Source organism: Corvus kubaryi, unplaced genomic scaffold, assembly GCF_017639235.1.
Source record: "Corvus kubaryi isolate FWS band 111438036 unplaced genomic scaffold, C.kubaryi_AGA036_p1.0 37256, whole genome shotgun sequence".
NCBI lineage: Eukaryota > Metazoa > Chordata > Aves > Passeriformes > Corvidae > Corvus > Corvus kubaryi.
In genome coordinates, this window is record NW_024581076.1 from 5,535,025 (window position 1) to 5,552,431 (window position 17,407).

General features: G+C 41.9%; 1 protein-coding gene across 1 annotated transcript in view; it reads right to left on the reverse strand.

Moving 5' to 3' along the window:
* Positions 1-17,407, reverse strand: part of SLC35F2 (solute carrier family 35 member F2) — a 46,410-nt gene that overhangs the window by 17,006 nt on the left and 11,997 nt on the right. The window contains exon 2 of the mRNA XM_042023841.1: positions 3,816-3,941. Coding sequence (XP_041879775.1) covers positions 3,816-3,941 — 126 coding nt within the window. The remainder of the gene's footprint in view (positions 1-3,815; positions 3,942-17,407) is intronic.

A 17,407-nucleotide genomic window follows, 5' to 3' on the forward strand; every position in this document is an offset into this window, starting at 1 on the left:
AAAGGAAGATATACTGTGGTGAACAACACATAAATCTGTGGTTTTACGCATTTAGAAAAATACATCTATACTTTTTATTATTCAAATAAAGCTTCTTGCCCCAAAGTAGCAGAAAAATATTTCTTCTTCATCAGCAGCACATGAGGAACACAGCAAACCTTTAGCAGTTTATTGGACTAAACTCACCCTGTACTTGGACTAGCTGGGAGAAGAGCATGGAGGTAGGGATCAGACATGAAGAGAGGCATGACTGGGCAAAACTGCTGCAATTTTACTGGAGCAAAGCCTGTGAAGCCTGTGTGGTGCACAAAATGAACTGCCCTCATCAATATGCTACCAGGAGAGGTTAAAGCTGCCTTGACTGGCAGAAGCCCTGATCTCCTGGACATAAACTCCCCTTCACCCATCTCCTATGTGCTGCCACAGAGAAAGGCAGAACGACAGGCAATACCACCCCACAAGCTTGTTTAAGGAGGATTGTTTAACATGGACTTGTGTGTGGTAAGGCTTTAAACATTTTTGCTTACGATATGAGTTGCAAGGAGCAACTTGGATCCACCTGAGCTACAGTACCTTCACTACAGCAAAGGCCTGGACTCTACATGCAGCATTCTGGCGAACTGGATAGTGACCAGGTTCCAAAGAGCAGGCAAAATGGGGTAAGTCTGCTGCCATTCAAATTTGCTAACAATTGATCTGCTTCAACCATTATTTACTGAAAACAAGACATTCCACTGTAAGAGGGCAGATGGGTCTAACTGCACTAAGCTGATCCTCAGCTTTTCTTATAACCAAATCTCCCCAGTTTAAAGTATCTCAGCAATTACCTCCTTGCATTTCTGTATTTGGGAAGACGGGCAGGTCCAGAACCTCCAGAAGTGTTTGCTTTGTGGTTACTGCTCTAGCAAGCACTGCTATTTAGTTAATATATGTCTTGGCAGTCCTACAGCATTTACTTCTACCATAACAAAGGCATCTGACAAAGCAAGCAGGCTTCATCACACCTCATGCCCTTCTCTATTTTTGTCTATTTTAATTCAGGGACTTTTTTTCTTGCCTGAACAGATTCAAAATATTAACATCAAAAATCACACAGAAATACATTGTCCACCAACAGTGAAGACTGCCATCAAAAAATGTCTTCTGTGAATCCCAAAATGCTCCATACCTTGCAGCTTTCTCAGCTGTGTGTAAGGTAACAGCCTCTTGCCCTGACTGTTCCCCCATACCAGGTGGAAGCCTCAGCAGGAAGCAGCAATGGTTTCCCCTCAAAGCATTTGCCGAAGTGTCAAAACTAATTTCTTCTAACTGAGAAGACATCACCATGCTCCTGGCATGATGCACTGGGCTCATAGCTTATCCTGAAAAATGCCTGATCCTCTGTAAAACTTGAGAGCAAAAAACTTTAAAACCTACCGTTTGCAATTTGCAAGGCAATTTCTTCTGAGAAAAATGCTTTCAAGATGTGACTTTCCATTCATTTTGGTATTGATATGAGTATTGATGACAGGGACTTTCTTATTAATAATTGATCATTTTTTGAAATATATTAGTTATTAACTTTTCCATGCCAGAACTAAATCCTCTCTGCTTTTTTTTTAATGCATTGGAAAAGGACTAATTCACTTTGGAGTCTCAGATGATGCAAGGTAAGTGGTCTGAAAAGGCCTTTTAGTTTCATAGTTGATGGGGGGGGTGGTGTTGTTGGCTTTTAATGCTTGGTAGCAAGCTACTAAGTAATTACTCCTCCCCTCCTGTCAGCCACCCTATTTATCTTAGCTAGCTGTATCTATAGCTTTGAGCAAAACTAAAATCATTTTGGGCCTTTTTACAGCAAGAAAGTTTGCCACAAATTGGCCTAAAGTGAACACTGAGCAATGTGCAGCTCTCAACACCATGAGAAACTCAGGCTGGCTTTCCTTGGCTCCACGTGAAATGCAGAATAAAAAGTACACAAAGACACTAAAATACAATCAGAGTCTATATCAGAGGAAGTGAAAGAAAATTTAATGAGGCCACAGTTAATAATTTTACTGGCAATTAGTTTACTAAATCTTGTAATTTTAATGTGAATTTTTTAATTGAAAATAAATACAGCTTTTCAAATATTGACTTTATTTATGCCACCAATGTAATACTAACATGGCAAAGCCTAGCAACACTGTTCACGTACAGTTTACTTGCACTTAGCTTCAACTAATGAGCCCTTCCCAAACAGGGGGAAAGTGACCTTTTAATTTCAATAATCTCACTTTTTCATGCTCATAGTTAAAGGAAAATGCAGGTTCAGACTGAACCCATATTGTAACATAATTAGCAATAAGCTAAGAACAATAAAATATACTTTTAAGAACTAACATCATCAGAAGTTAGTTTTTCCATGTTTTGCCTTGAAACTGAGGACAATTTAATTTGTAAAAGGTAGGAAACAGAAAAGCACCAGAAATATATTTTCTAATGGTTTTACTTTTAAAAAATCACCCCAAAAACCCACACTCAACCTAGTTTATTACATAAAGGTATTGAACTTTCCTATGACTCAGAAAGGCTTCTCATAAAACTGAAGTGGCTGAACCTCCCATCACCTGGGGGAAAAAAAGAGTAAGAAAAACTATGAATTCAATATCAGACAACACTTTACAAAATTCAGTGAAAGCCCTTGTTTTTCTTTCAAGTACCTTCCACAGACTCATTTAGCGTAGCCCTCTGGCAAAACTACTGGCATAGGTGGGGTTACTGAATAGCTCAACAAGTTTCTGTCTTGCCTTTAGGGTCTCTCCCGACAGGCAGGAGGAGAGAAAAGAGAAAGTTATAACCAAAAGAGAAGATGAGGCTTTGTCCACTGGAATAAGGCTCTGCTTAACCAGCACACACCATCACATAGTCCAGTTGCCAGACCTCAGCTTATGAGCATGAGGCTGGCAGGAAAGCCAGCACATCCCTGGCTGACAAATCTGATGCAGTAATTATTAGTGACCAAACCTACGGCTCAAAAAAAAAGCCTTTTAAACAGGGACTGTCTTTTCTCTTTTCCCCTTAAGGGGAAAGTGAAGTTGTAAGTGAATGGCCTAGAAGTCTGAGGATGGAGTCCTGCTCTCCTGGAAGGCAGTGCTTTGCAATTATCAGCTTTGGAACACATGTTATGTCTGCACGGCTTGGCAGATTTTTTCCCACAAGTTTTCCATGCTTAACTAGTGCTTATATTTCAAGAGATATACCTGAACGGCTCTGTATCCTAAGCTGATTCACAAAAGGAGGAAATGGGGATATTGGTCTTTCTGGACTCCACACCTCATTTCAGCTATTTTGTTCTATTACCTTTCCTATCCCCTATGACCTGTCCTTCACAACGATGCTGATCGAAGACTACAAAACAGACGAAGTACAAGGGAAAAAAAATGAAAGCAAAAAAAAAAAAAGAGTCGAATGTACGTGTTTATGTGTGAGAGCACACAGTAAGACAAGTGGGACTACTTTGACAGAAAGACCCTCGGGCTCCCCCGTGCCACGCCGGCCGAAGGCTCCGGGCTCTGCTCAGCCCCGCCGAAGGCTCCGGGCTCTGCTCAGCCCCGCGCCCCCCCCGGCCGTAACCCGGGCCCGCACCGCGGCTGCCGCTCCGGCCCGGGCATCCCGCGGCTGCTGCTGGCGGCACAGAGCGGCCTCCGCATCCCGACCGCGCTGCCCGCCAAGGCGCCGAGAGCAGCACGGACGCCTCCCCTTTGCTCCCCTCCTTCCCCCGCTCCGGCGGGCGGCCCGGGAGCCGGCGGGCGGGAAGGCCGGCGCCGCGTGGCTCCACGTGGAGGCCGGGGACTCACCAGGTGCAGAGCTTGGCCCCGAGCAGCGCCAGCAGCCGGCGCGGACCGGCGTTGGCGGCCCCGGGCGATGGCTCGGCCCCAGCAGCAGCATCCCCGGGCGGTGGAGCGCCGGCAGCAGCAGCAGCCGCCTCCTCCATGGCACGGCGCTACCCCAGCACCGCGCCCGCCGGGAGCGGGCGCAGAGGGATAGAGGGCGGGCGCTGCGGAGGCGGCGGGCGGCGCCTGGCGGGAGGAAGGGATGAGCACCAACACCGGGGCAGCGGCACACTGCTCCCCAGGCAGCGGCCGAGCCCGGCTTTGTGCCCGCCGAGGGGCCGCCCCCGGGAGGGGCATGGCTCGTGCTGGGGCGGGGGGTCGGAGCTTTCCTGGTCTTGCTTCCCCTCGCCGCGCTCCGGTCCTGGCGTTTCCTCCAACCGCTGGGTGCAGGTGAGAAGTCAAGGGCGGCTCCAGCAATGCCAACAACAGCTTCGTGTTCCCGCTCTCCCGCGGGGCTCCCCGGCAGCAGCCCAGCCTGGTGCCCCGGTGCGGGTCCCTGCAGGGCTACTTTGCCCTCAGCCCCTCCGCAGGCATCGAGCCCCGGGGCATGTGGGTGCCTCGCAGCAGCTGGCCTGGTGCGCAGGCAGTTCAGGAGCGTCTGCCAGTTACAGAAGTAAAAGTTACTCTAAACCCTTGAAGTTTAATTTCTCGCAACTTTCTGCGCAGCCTCGAGTCTTCTAACGTTTCAACTCCCACTTCTTTGCTGCTTCTTTCCCATGCCTCTGGATTTTTCACATCCTGTTTGTCTTCCCCCACATCTCAGGGCAACTTACCTGGAGAACCTGGTGACATTTTGCATACCTTGGTGGGTTTTTTAACAACACTTCTAATGATGCTCTGTATGTGTCACAGATGATGGATTTGAACCCCAGAGGTGTCTCCAGGAAGAGCAATCTTTGCCCTCATTGGGGCAGATATTTGTCACTGTCTTGGCTGTGCTGGCAGAAAGGATTTTCTGCTGCAAGACACTGTTGGTCTCTACCCTCACCTGCTCCCCACAGAGCACCACAATTTAATCTTCTTCCCACCAACACCATATCGTTTTATTCAGACGTGGTTTTCTCTGTCACAGTTCTCTCACTGCATTTATCTTCCTTTGCTACTACTCAAATTCATCCTCGTAGGATTAGATTCATGAGTGTCAAAGAGGCATTACTCTGCCAGTTTCAGGTTATCTTTACGATTTCATGTACCTGTCATGAATGAAGGTGAATTTTAGTCTCCCCTTTCCCCAAGGGCCCAGGCTCAAGTAAGCACCCAGGTATTGGCTATGTGGGAGAGGATTGGACCCCAAATATCCTCTTTGACTCTGTGATGGTGTGATGTTAAAGATCATAATGAAAGAAAAGCTGTATAATTATATGTTCTAAAAGTATTAATAAATATACTTTTATATTTATAATATACATACCCATTTCTTTATTACATTGAGGTTTTATATAGTTTTTCTTCACTTGTATAACAGAACAATTTATTGGTATTTTAATTTTGAATTCCTAATCCTATAAAAATCCTGCTGTGACTCCTGCAAGAATTCAGTCTGTCAAGATTAGTCTCAGTGTTATGATAGTTATGAATCAGGTCATGCTGGTCACAATTCTTCACAACCTAAACTAACAAAAAGTTTAAAAGAAGCAGACCTATCAGACCCTGTATCTTTAGTCATATCTGAGTTGCACAACTGTGGTACTATTATCTTTGCATTTAATTTTATTCATCCTATGTCTGCAATCTGCTGCCAGTTTTTCAAAGAGGGGGAATCATGGCTTTGGTGCTGATTGTGTCCATTTAAGCTCAGCTCTCGGAATTCCTTGCTGCAGGTAGGCTGCAGCAGCCTCACAACAGAAAGGCATTACCAGGCCAGAGTTTTACACCAGAGCTGCTCAGCTGCAGAAAGATTGCAGTGCCGGAGGGGTATCTATGAACTGAAAATATAAAACAAAATAAAAAGAGTTTAAACAGGCAGGGATCTCTTTTTAATTTAAATTTTAACAACAAAAAAAAACCTTAAAAAAAAAACCAAACAGCAACAACTGTTAAAAGTGCCCTTTGTTAGACTTTGGGGACTAAGTTCATTGCAAAGTATAATAAACTTCACTATCTCAGGAAATTTTATGGCTTGTGGACAACATGGCCATGAATGCAGAGATATCTGAGATATGTAAACATGACTTCCTGTTCAGGTACTCCTGCTTCAGGCACCTGCTTTGCTACAATTCAGGGTCCATCTCATGTGTGATTGTGGCTGTATGTTTCTGGATCTTTGCTGGCCCCTGAGTTTTCCTCATGCCAGTGAAGAGATCTTATGCCTGCAGTGTGTGCCAGCCAGGCTGACTGGCCCTGCAGACACCCTTCGTTCAGCTCAGAACCAGTATTACCCCTCCCCTCTGCCATCTCACCAGTGGAACATGGGAGTCTGTGCATTTAAGGCTGTGCATCCTCTTTCAGAGATAGAAACTCTGTTCCTGGCACTCTACAAAAGTAACTGGTTTCACTGTAACATAGTTTACTGTGTCTTTTCCAGGATGGGTGAAATCCCTGGGAATTACTTTAGTTTATCTGCAGGATGCATTTGGAAGCTAGACTAACTGGTAGGTATATACCTCCTTTTTGACAAAGAATTTTTAGCAATACATTTATAGAATTCTTCAAAAATTAATTACTTGTGTTCAAAAGTTGTGTCTAAAATATCAAACTATTTTGAAGTGTGACTGAAAGGAACTAAGAATCCAAATATTTCTTATAGTTGGATATCTTCTAGAATGGGTGATGGATAACTCAAAAGTACCAGCACAGCTTTTTTTGCTGCTTTAACAAAAAAAAAAAAAAAACAAACCAAAAACTGTTGAGCTGAGGACAAATAAAAGAATTAGAACAGCCATAACAAATAAGACACAGACATAGCTCTGATATCCTCATCTGCTTCCAACTCCTTTTTGCTAAACAGTTTCATTTCAGTGTGTCCTATCAGGCTGTTCCTCCTGCTGACAACATCGTAAGTTTGAATAGGTGATAAAGGGCAATAACAATGATAACAAGTAAAGGGCAAAGCCATGTACAGCTAGACACTTTGTTGTACATTACTGTAACAAAATTATATTTTTTGCATCAGCATCAACCAAAGGAAGGACAAAAAATATAACAGGAATTGAAGTCAAAATCTGAAACTGCGGAAGTGATTCCTTCTAAAATGCTGAGCAAGCATAATGTCAGGGTTTTTTTCACTGGAAGTATATGTGCCACTAGAGGTCCTTCATGGTCAGATTATGTTTTCCTCCACAGCGTTTTGGGAGGGTTTTTTCTATTATTTTATCCATGCTATATATATCAGAATTATCATTTCTAAAGATATTTATCTTCTTTAATGTATTAAATTCCTAGAATAATAGAGTGGTTTTTCCTTGGTGAAACCTTTTCTGGGAAGATACCAATACAATTTTTCAGATAGCATTTCTTAAGTAAGAGCTCTTGTTTTATTATGAAATAATAAAGGCTATTTATTTTTTAATTCAATAACTGCATGTTTTCACATTTCCAATTTTTCATTGTCTTATACCATGTCTTCAGCATAATCACTTTTCTCTTAGAAAAATAAAGGAACGAAACAAATGTCAAACTAATGAGTGAAATTAGGATAAACAACTGGAACAATAAAACAAGATGTAAGGTAATTTTTCTCTGCTGTGTCATTATTTTCTTATTTTTCCTAGTTAAAAGTTGGTTTAAAATGTTTGGAAGAACTGTGCAGCCTTGGGACTGATATTAGATTTATCACTACAGAACACAATGTCATTTATTGGGAAGCTAGTAACAAAGATTCATAGCTCATTATTTGGAAATGATTAGGAACTAAGGCAAAGAAATACTTGCTGTTCCTGGTGTTATGGCTTAGCATAGTTTGGGCTCTTAGTTAAAGAAGGCTCCATCAGCCATGGAAGTGATTCTTTGCAAAGAGGTGCTTACAGCTTCCTCTAGACCCAACAGAACCTATCAACTGGCCAGTTTGAATATTGGCAACTTTTTAAAGCCACTTAAGAAGCTTGACACGCATCTGTGATCCACATTTAAGAACGAACAAAGCCCGGGAAAGCTCTCTTGCTTCCAGCTTTCGGACAAGTAACTGGGGAGCTGTGGCGTGGCCCAGCAGGGCCGGGCTGGGCCCTGCTCAGCGCAGCCTGGCCGGGTTGGCCACGGCGCAGCTTGGCTGAGATCTCAGCCCCCTCTGCTAGCTGGACACCCAGTGCAGCCCCTCAGTGCGGGCCGGGCCGGCCGGGTGACAGCCATGCCAGAGCCGAGTGGCCCTGTTCCACCCACAGCCCTGCTCCGTGCAGGCGGCCCCACGGCGCGGCCAAGCCAGGCTGGCCCTCACCCAGTGCGGCCAAAATTCATCTGAGGCCGCTGCCCGGCAAAGATCGTGTGACCACCGGCAATAAGCAAATTCCAGCTGCAAGGCCAGGGTGAGATTAACCTTTCTAGTGTTGTTAAGTTTTCTCCAGAACAAATGAAGCCTGCAGACATCAATCCTCTCCTAAGTCAAAAGAAAAGGAAGGGTGAGGGCACGTGAAGAAAACACCATAAAGACACCAAAGTCAGTGAAGAAGGAAGAGCTGAAACCCTGAGGGAGGAGAAAGAGGAGATGCTTCAAACCTAGAAGCTGAAATTCTGTTGTAAAGCTATGGTGGTGATGGACTATGATACATCAGAGTACCCGTTGTAATTTCATGAAAGCATGGGGGGGTGGAGTGTTCAAACTGCAATTGTGAGCAAAAGCACCTGTGCTGAAAGACACAAATGTTGGAGTAGCTGTGATTTGATGAGAAGCTTGAACAGAGAGAGATGAAAGTGATGAAGACCCTTGCTCCCAGAGAAGAAGAAGAGAAGCTTTGTTTCTGAACAGCTCAACCTTAAAATGGTACCCCAGTAGCTCAAAACTGGACCCTTGAAAACAGTTGTGGGGAAAGCTGTAAGACAAGGGAAGGGACTTTCACATGCAAGCAGAGAACCAACCTGGGCAGCTGTCTTGTTGTGACATTGAAGCCATGAGAGAACTGTTTCTTGTGGAGATGTCTCCACAGCATGAGCAAGAGAGACTCCTCTCCCTGAGTGAACTGAAAATGATTATTATAGAGATGGTAAACTGATGAAAATCTCAAGGGTTGTCTTTTTACGTTGTCAGTGGGAGAAGGGAGAAAGGCGGGGGGAAGAGAAGTGTTCTGAAGGTTTAGTCTGACTTTTTTTCTTTCTTTTAGGTCTGGTAATAAATTTCTTTATATTCTTTTAAGTTTTGTGCCTGCTTTGTTTTCTCCTAATTCTTATCTCACAGAAGGAAAATAAATAAGTAATGGGTATTTTGAACCAAACCACTATACTTAATTGGTGTTTCTGCCTGGTTTATGAACTGAACCCGCCAAATAATGGTGGAGAATGTGGGCATTAAGCAATTGAACACCTTGCCTGGATTATCAGAGAACCCATCTGCAGCAGGCCTTTTGAAGGGGAAAATTCCAAGCTATTGGGTCAGAGAATTTCTTCAGGGTTTGGTCCATATCCTCCCATTCCCCACACCACTGAGGATTTTCCACATCTGGGTGAGGTGTCTCATCAGTCACCCTGGAAATCTGAGCTTTCATTCTAGACAAGCTGCAAACCACAAAGAGGAAGCTTACCAGATAAAATACCAGGAAGGTGGTCTCTCTAACATCCAGGGGAAACTGAACATTCTCAAAAGATAACGTATCAAATTTAAAGGGGAGGGACATGAAAGGCTGGGAAACTTCGTCTCCTCCTCCTCTAACAATCCAGGTGCAATTACTAATAAACCCCCAAAACAGGCTACTGAAGCTAGGACTGGGATTAGGATGGAGAAACCACATATCATGCACACTTCGAACAGCTGCCTGTACCTCTGTCAACTTCTTATAAATCATTGTCCCCAAGCACAGCAAAATAGAAATCTGGATTCATGCCCCTGCTCGGCAAAAGTTATGTATCAGGGACAAGATCGGAGCAACCCCGTGGATAGGCAAACAGGCCTAGGGACCAGAAAGGCATTAGTACCTCAAATAGGCCTAGGGACCAGAAAGACACGAGTACATCAAGCCAGAGAGACATTATGAACTCAACCAACATAGTGACTACTTTACCCCAACACAAAATAATTAAATTCAAACCAAAATGTAATTAGTACAGGTTTTTTCACTTTCCTTCAAGCCACGAGTTGGGCGCCACTAATTATTTGTGCTGGTTTAGATCAAATTTGGAGGAAAATATCCTCTGATAGAAGGCAGGTTACAACCAGCCCTCCCCCACCAGGTTCGGGATAAAAAGAAATTTTCCTCGAAGGAAAGTGAAAGAGATAAAAACTATTTACTTAACAAACACACAGGAAAAGGATAATAATGCTAAATAACGAAACCTCTCACTGTGGAGAGAAACCTGGGAAAATTTCAGAGTCCTTCCGTAGGTGTGGTCTCTCTCTTCCTCCTTGGAGCTGGGTTAGTGTGGGCCCACCTCCAGGGCCTCCGCCTCAGTAGAAAATTCTCCCGATGTGTTCTGATGTTGAAACAGTCCAGAAGAGAAGAAGGGAAAAAAAGAACCTGAAGTCCCAGGAAAACAAAGTTCAACTCTCCATCTCCCTCCGGAGAAAAAGGAGCCAAAAGCTGGCTGAAAAGCAAGCAGGGTGCTTCCTCCGCTGTCTACCGCAGCAGAAGAGCACAGAGGAGCGTGTATCCTTGAACAACCACTTTGAGAAGTTCACTCGGCTTTTTTCCTCTCCCCCCTCTCAGGCTCAGTTTAAAGGCACAGAAAGGCACAAAGTTAATTTCTGGGCATAGAGCAGCCATAGGGGATACACATCATAAAGGCACCCCAAGACACGTGGGGTGGCCATGAGCTGGAAAGGCCTAATAGCTGCCCAAAGAGCAAATGGAATCACAGAATGCATCAGCTGGAATCAAGAGAGAGATGTGTTACCCTGTACAAAGTCCTGGGGAAACTTAATGAAAGATCGGGTATGTGCTGGTTACTCGTATTCAAGACAAATACGCAGAAAGATGCAAAAGGGTCTGTGGGAGACCATGGGCTCATTGGTCTAGCAAAGAACACTGAGAGGAAATGAGAACACTGTCAAAAATGCACTGAGCAAACCCTACAAAGAAGCTTCTTTAGATAAAAGACACTATTAGTACCAGAACAAACATGCATATATGAAATATTATTAGGTTTAGGCTGAAAATGAGAAGGGGGTTCCTTACTAATATTTACAATACAGCTCTGTCTATTAGGACCAGCATGGCCTGGAACAGATTTTCCATAGGAATAGCAGAAACAAGCAGGGCATTAGCCCTGATAGCCAAAAGATTCCTTGCCATCCTGTATCTTTAAAAAAAAAAAAAAAAAAAAAAAAATTTGCAGATGACGGAAATCACCATTTTAAAATTAAAATATTTTAATATTCTCTAAAATTCTTCAAAAAGTTTAATCTGAGAAACATCACAGTAAGATAGTCAGTAGAAAAACACATCTTATGGCTGCGCTGCCATATCCTGTGGTGCAGGGGTGGTTCCGCTGTCTCTACCAAGAAGGAAATACGAAGATAAGTTTTCACATTGTAATGTTAAAAAAGGTATCTACTAAGCAAAAACAACTGAATGAGGAGGGGTGAGAATTTCAATATGTGGTGAGGTTTATTTATGAGAAAATATCAAGAATGGAGTTTAGGTACTTGATTGTCATTGAAAATCACCAGAGCCAACAGAAGTGGTAAGACAGATGCATTTTGGGAGCAATCAATATGAGGTCACACAAGTCTGTGCATCTGTAATTCTGATCTCACACACCATCCTCACTTCCCACTCACCTGAAATGTGACCCCCTGCTTGGAACTGTACCCAGATTAAAAAAAAGTGGGGTTTTGTTGCAAATTTCGTGTTTCCAAAGCCTAAATAAACCAATGTGGGTGTTACTTTCAGTAATAACTAGCAAAATCTCAAAGGACTCTAGTTTTGCACCCAGTCCAAACACAGTTCCCTCAAATCTTTAACCTTCCAGCACTGACACAACATATATGATATAAAGGAGCTAGTGGGACAAATGGAGATTACAGCTTCAAACCATGAGCTCAGTCTCAGAAAGGCAAATATAGTAATGCCCAAGGACCATCAAAATTTAAACGTATTTAGCACATGTTGAAGGCTTTTTTTTTGTCAAAACTCTCTGTCCCTGAAATGAAAGAAAATGTTCTTCAACCCTCTGACAGATTTCTTTCTCTTAAAAGATTTGTGTTCTCACAGTGGTTTCATGGAATAGCATCTAACACCTCTGACTCTGCATCTGCAGGATAAAATAAGTCCTCTATAACAGGCATCTTCTGCTCTTTCGTCTATACAGAATAGTTTGGGGGTTTTTTAGTTAATCACAGTGATAACTATGAAAATAATATTTGGAAAGATCCCAGCAAATTGCCCAGAGTTTCCTCTATACAGATAGGTACAACCCTGTATGAAAGCTTTCCACATTATTTAGGAATTATAGTCCAACAAATATTCCCAAAGTTTGTGAAGATTTCATGTTTTGTTTTGCAGTGAGCAACTCCTGGCAATACAAATTTTTGGGGATCACGTGTATATACTTGGCAGCATTTCTGTCAGAGTGGGAAAGACACACATGGTTGTTCTGGCCTGGACTATTGGCCTGGGGCCTGCTAATCCAGTGTGTGTATTGTATCCACCATTTAGTTCAAGCCTTCAGCATGGGATACCTGCCCTGCGCTGGTATGGGACACTGGGGGTCATACCTTCCAGGTGGAACTGGCTTTCCTTTTCTGGATTGCTGTGCTGAGCCTTTCACCTCTGGCTGTGTGGTCCTGCCCCTTCTCTTGTATTCCTCTAAGCCCACGGAGATTACCCATGCAGCTAGTTGAGCCATCAGAAAATGTTTTGGGATTTAGGGGGTTGGGGTGTTTTTATCAAATAACATCAGTGTTACATTGACTCATCTCTCTGCACCAAATTCCTGTCATGGAGACGACCTCCAGTTCCAGTGCAAAGGTAGAGGTGTTATGGATAATGGGTTGGGGTGACAAGGGCAGCTCTGATGTAGACCCATTTTGTCAGGATTGGGCTCTTCTTGACAAAGTACATTTTAGCTGTGCTCACACCCTATTTTTCATATAATCAGATTAGGAATTTTAGTCTTAAAAAGAAAATCACAAACAAAATAGTCTTTTTACTACATTGACCCCATTTTTTTCTAATCAGAATACCCTGTGACACTGCATTCAGCTTTGATATTACATGAAAAATAAAATCTGTGTAAATTTAATTGCAAAACTTGCCAGTCAGATCTTTCTTGATTAAGGTTGTGTAGTATTCATTTCAATTTACTTGTGTGTCTGTGGTGGGATATTGTCAGAGTAACTGAGACTAAACTTACAGTGGTGAAGGCCAGAATCCACAATTCCCTGCATGAGTGTGAATGCCAGACTTTGCATTGTGTGGTGCATCTTTAAATCTTACCACTTACATACGGACTAGGGCTGAGAAGAAACTAACCAGGCCCCGACTAAAACAAGTTTAAGGGTAGGATAGTATTTTATAGGCAGGTGAGACCCCTGTTTCCACTCCCAACCTAACAGAAGAGTTGGGACAGTCTTTCCATGATTGTTTTTAGACCTGACTGACACTGGCACTTTTCCGCCACACCTTGTTGAAAAAGGTGTAGGTAACAACACCTAAGGCAGCATTGTGATGATCCACCACAAGCAAAACTTGGATTCCAGGCAGAAGAAATTCTTTAATTAAATCAACTAGTGTAATTTCTTGAAAAGACATTATCCAGACACACAGCAGTTCATCCAAGGGGATTTGCACTGTTGCAGATTTGGGCTGTATCAATGCAATATTATTAAGACAGCGACCCTAGGATATATCAAAAATATTTATAGAATTGCAGAATAGCTTGACTTGAAAGGCATCCCTGGAGGTTATCTAGCCCAAACCCCTGCTTAAAGCAGGGTCATCTTGAGCAGGTTGTTCACGGTCCTGTCTTATTAAGCTTAAATATCTCTAAGGCTGAAGATTTCACAATTCTTTGGGTCCTTCCTCCAGCGTCGAAGTATCCTCACAATACAATAGAAAATAAATAAATAAATAAATAAATAAATAAATCCTTTTCCCTACTCAGAAATTCCCTTGTTGCAATTTGTGATTGTCAGCCTTTGTCCTTATGCTGTGTGCCATCAGGAAGGTGAAGATTGCAGAAAGATCCCCCTTTTCTTCTCCAAGTTCCCTCAGCTTCACCTTGGCTCTCATATGCTGCAGACCCCTGACCATCTCCACTGCTGGACACCCTCCTAAATGCCATTCTCGTTCTTGTACTGGAGAGCCCAAACCTGAACACAGAAATTAAGGTGATCATGCAGGGTGATTTCAGCAGTTTTAACATTTATTGTCTCAGAAACATGGATTCTGCCAGGTCCTTTCTGAAGACTTACATTCTCTTACTGATCTACTGATTCTTCATTATTTTTGTGTTCATATCTACATTGAAAGAAGTGTTACTTATTCTTATGATAGACTTTATTCTTGAAATAAAAACATGTCTTCTGACATTTTAAATCATACTTGGAGGAAAAGCATTCTGTAGAAGCATATCAGGTGTTACACAAGAAAAAGCAGAAATTGAGTATCAACTTCAGTGTGGAACTAAGACCAAATTATTTTTTCTTCCTTTTAGTTTTTGGCAATCCAACAAAGCACAAGTAATACCAGACATCTGAATGGTGTAAAATAAAACTATTCTACATTTAAAAAGATACCGTAGAAAAGAGCTACTATGTAAATAATGCAGAGTAAACAGCTTTACTTTTTTTTTAATTCCTACATATACAAAAGCCGTTTCATTGAAATTTCTAGCTTGAAGAAATTTTAGTTAAATAATATGCTCACATCTCATATCAGTTCCTTCTCAGAAAAATAATTAACTTTTCTCAAGACCATTATTTTGAGTATTAAGTATTTAAAGTTGGGGGGGGTGTTTAAATATATCTGTTCTTTTACCCATGTGGGAGTTTAGGTCTTTGTATTTTTTATTCTGAATAGTCCCTAAAGACTTTCTTTAAGCAAGGAGAGAGAGGGAAAGGTTTTGCAAAAGTAGAATAAAAGCTAAAGAGGTTAGGTGTCAACAAGACCTGTGGAACTGCATTCCACTCTCTGTTTTAATCTTAGCAAGGCATTCCACTAATGAGTAAATTATGCAAGCTGCACCTTGATTGTAGTATTACTTTAGTTGAACTTTCACCTTGTGGGAAGATGTTGGAAGACATTTTGAACCTACAATTTAATATACATTCCAAGGGAAATTGTTTCGTTGTTCTCAAAAATTAACACAAAACAAGCAATGCTAATCACATGTTTGTTTGTTTGTTTTCAATATGACTGTAAGAAAATACTGGTATTTGAGACACTTGCAGAGCTTAGTTGTCAGGTTAGGAAAATATCAAGTACCCACTTAGCTTCATGTGTTGAAGTGCTTTCCTAAACATTTTTTACTAAGAAATGTAACCAGATCATTTTAGTCATTTCTATTCCTATTATAATTCCATCATAGGACTTAGATTATTTTAGGACTAAGACTGATCACAGAATTCTCTTTATCTGACAGTCTTAATATATTTGCAACCTTAGTAAATTCAATGTTATGTTGAAACATAAGTTAATGAGAGGGGAATTATTCTTTAGCAGGGGAGGTTTAAAAATATATGTACTTATCTGAAAGCTTAGTTGCTGTTTTATGATGAAGTGTGCTCTGTGTTTCAGATTCTTATATCCTTTATAACAATATGAGGTAGTAGTAAGTTTGCAAATCATAGCATTGACCAGTATATCAATTCATTGACATTCAGTCTAGAATGTCAGTCCTAGAAGCGACAAGCTAGGTCTTTCCACAGGAAATACACAGGCAAAGAATTGGTGTCCAAGACTGAACAACCATGGTGTAACAGGGTGTTATGACTGTTGCTTTTTCATGCTCTTTGGGTATGATAAATGTAATACCTCATGCCAGAAAACTGGCATTACATCTGTGATAGAAGAAAAAGAATGGCTGGACTGATTTACCAGAATCACTTGCATGATTTTATTACTAAGTCACTATTTTATGGAAACTGTCATTTTTGTTGTGTGCCCTGTTTCTTTTGTTTACATTTCTTTTCTGTGGGGTCTCTGTTTGGCACACACATTTTTCATGTCCCCCCCTCCCCAGCAACCCTTGACCCATCAATATCTCTTAGTCCACCACTACCACTCAGACCTCTTATACCACAAAACCCCTTGTCAGCATTGCCCAACCCTCCAAACCAGTGAAATCAGCCATAACTTCAGCAGTCACGTCAAGTGCCTCAGGTTACAGTGACCACTTCCAAGACACCTTCTGATTCTCTAATCAGTATGTACAAATCAATGGTTGTTAAATTCTCTCCATATGCTAAGGAGGGAACTCCTGTTATCCCCATTGCATTAACAGTGAGCCAAGGCTTTTTCAAATAGCTCTGATTATTTTTGCATTATGAAAAGGCCATTGTGTTTCCTGGAGCTGTAAATAGTATATCTTAGACAATGCACACTTAAGAAAAAGAACTTCCTAGATTTGTAGTCAAATATGTACCTGCTTGTGTTTCAACCCATCTGGAACTGTCACACCTTTTCCCGTCTTCTTTAAAAGTTACTTACCAAAAGAAAGAACAAGGCATTCTGCTATTTGGAAATGACAAGCCAGATTTTGGTTTGAGTGGAATAAATTCAAGGTGGCTGCCAAGGCTGTACATATACATCTAAACTCCAGCTTTGATCTAGCCGCACTCTATTTTCCTTGTGTAGAAAAATGACCCAAATCAAAGGACCAGGTAGCTGAGCCTGCCAGCTGGCTTTGGCTAGCTGTAACTACTAGATGAAGGAAAAAAATTGTCTCTACAACTGTTTGACATAAATGCATCTATTTGAATGAAATACAAAACCCTGAATGTTTAAGAAGACTAATGTTGCTTAATAAGTGTTGACCAAGGTCAGTAGATTTTATCTTCAGGTCTGGCTTGAAGAGAGCTGGTGATTGATCTGTAATGCCAAGAGAGTTGTGTGTGTTTAGCACCTCCCAGAAAAAAAAGTAACAGGTTGAACATGTCTAGCCTGTGTTCTTTCTTAAAAGCAGCTGGGTAATTGTCTTCTAGATTATTTGATAACCTTGTATGGACAAGGTTATCAAATAGTAAATATGCTTGTAGTAAATAACATTCATTATGGTGTTTCTGTTGGGGCAGTGAACAGGATGCTGTCATTTCCAAATACATCAGAGAAAAGAGTGCAGGAAATACATCTTAACCACAGAAATTGGAATTTATTCCCAGAGTTTTTTATAAAAATGATCCTTCTATAAAACATCCATCTAGAAAAATAATCTGTCTGTGGGTCTGATCCTGAAAACCAGCGGGAATCACCTCAGCACCAAGGGTTTTTTTCCTTTGGCTTCAGCAAAAAATACTTTGTCAAATCATTTGGTTTTTT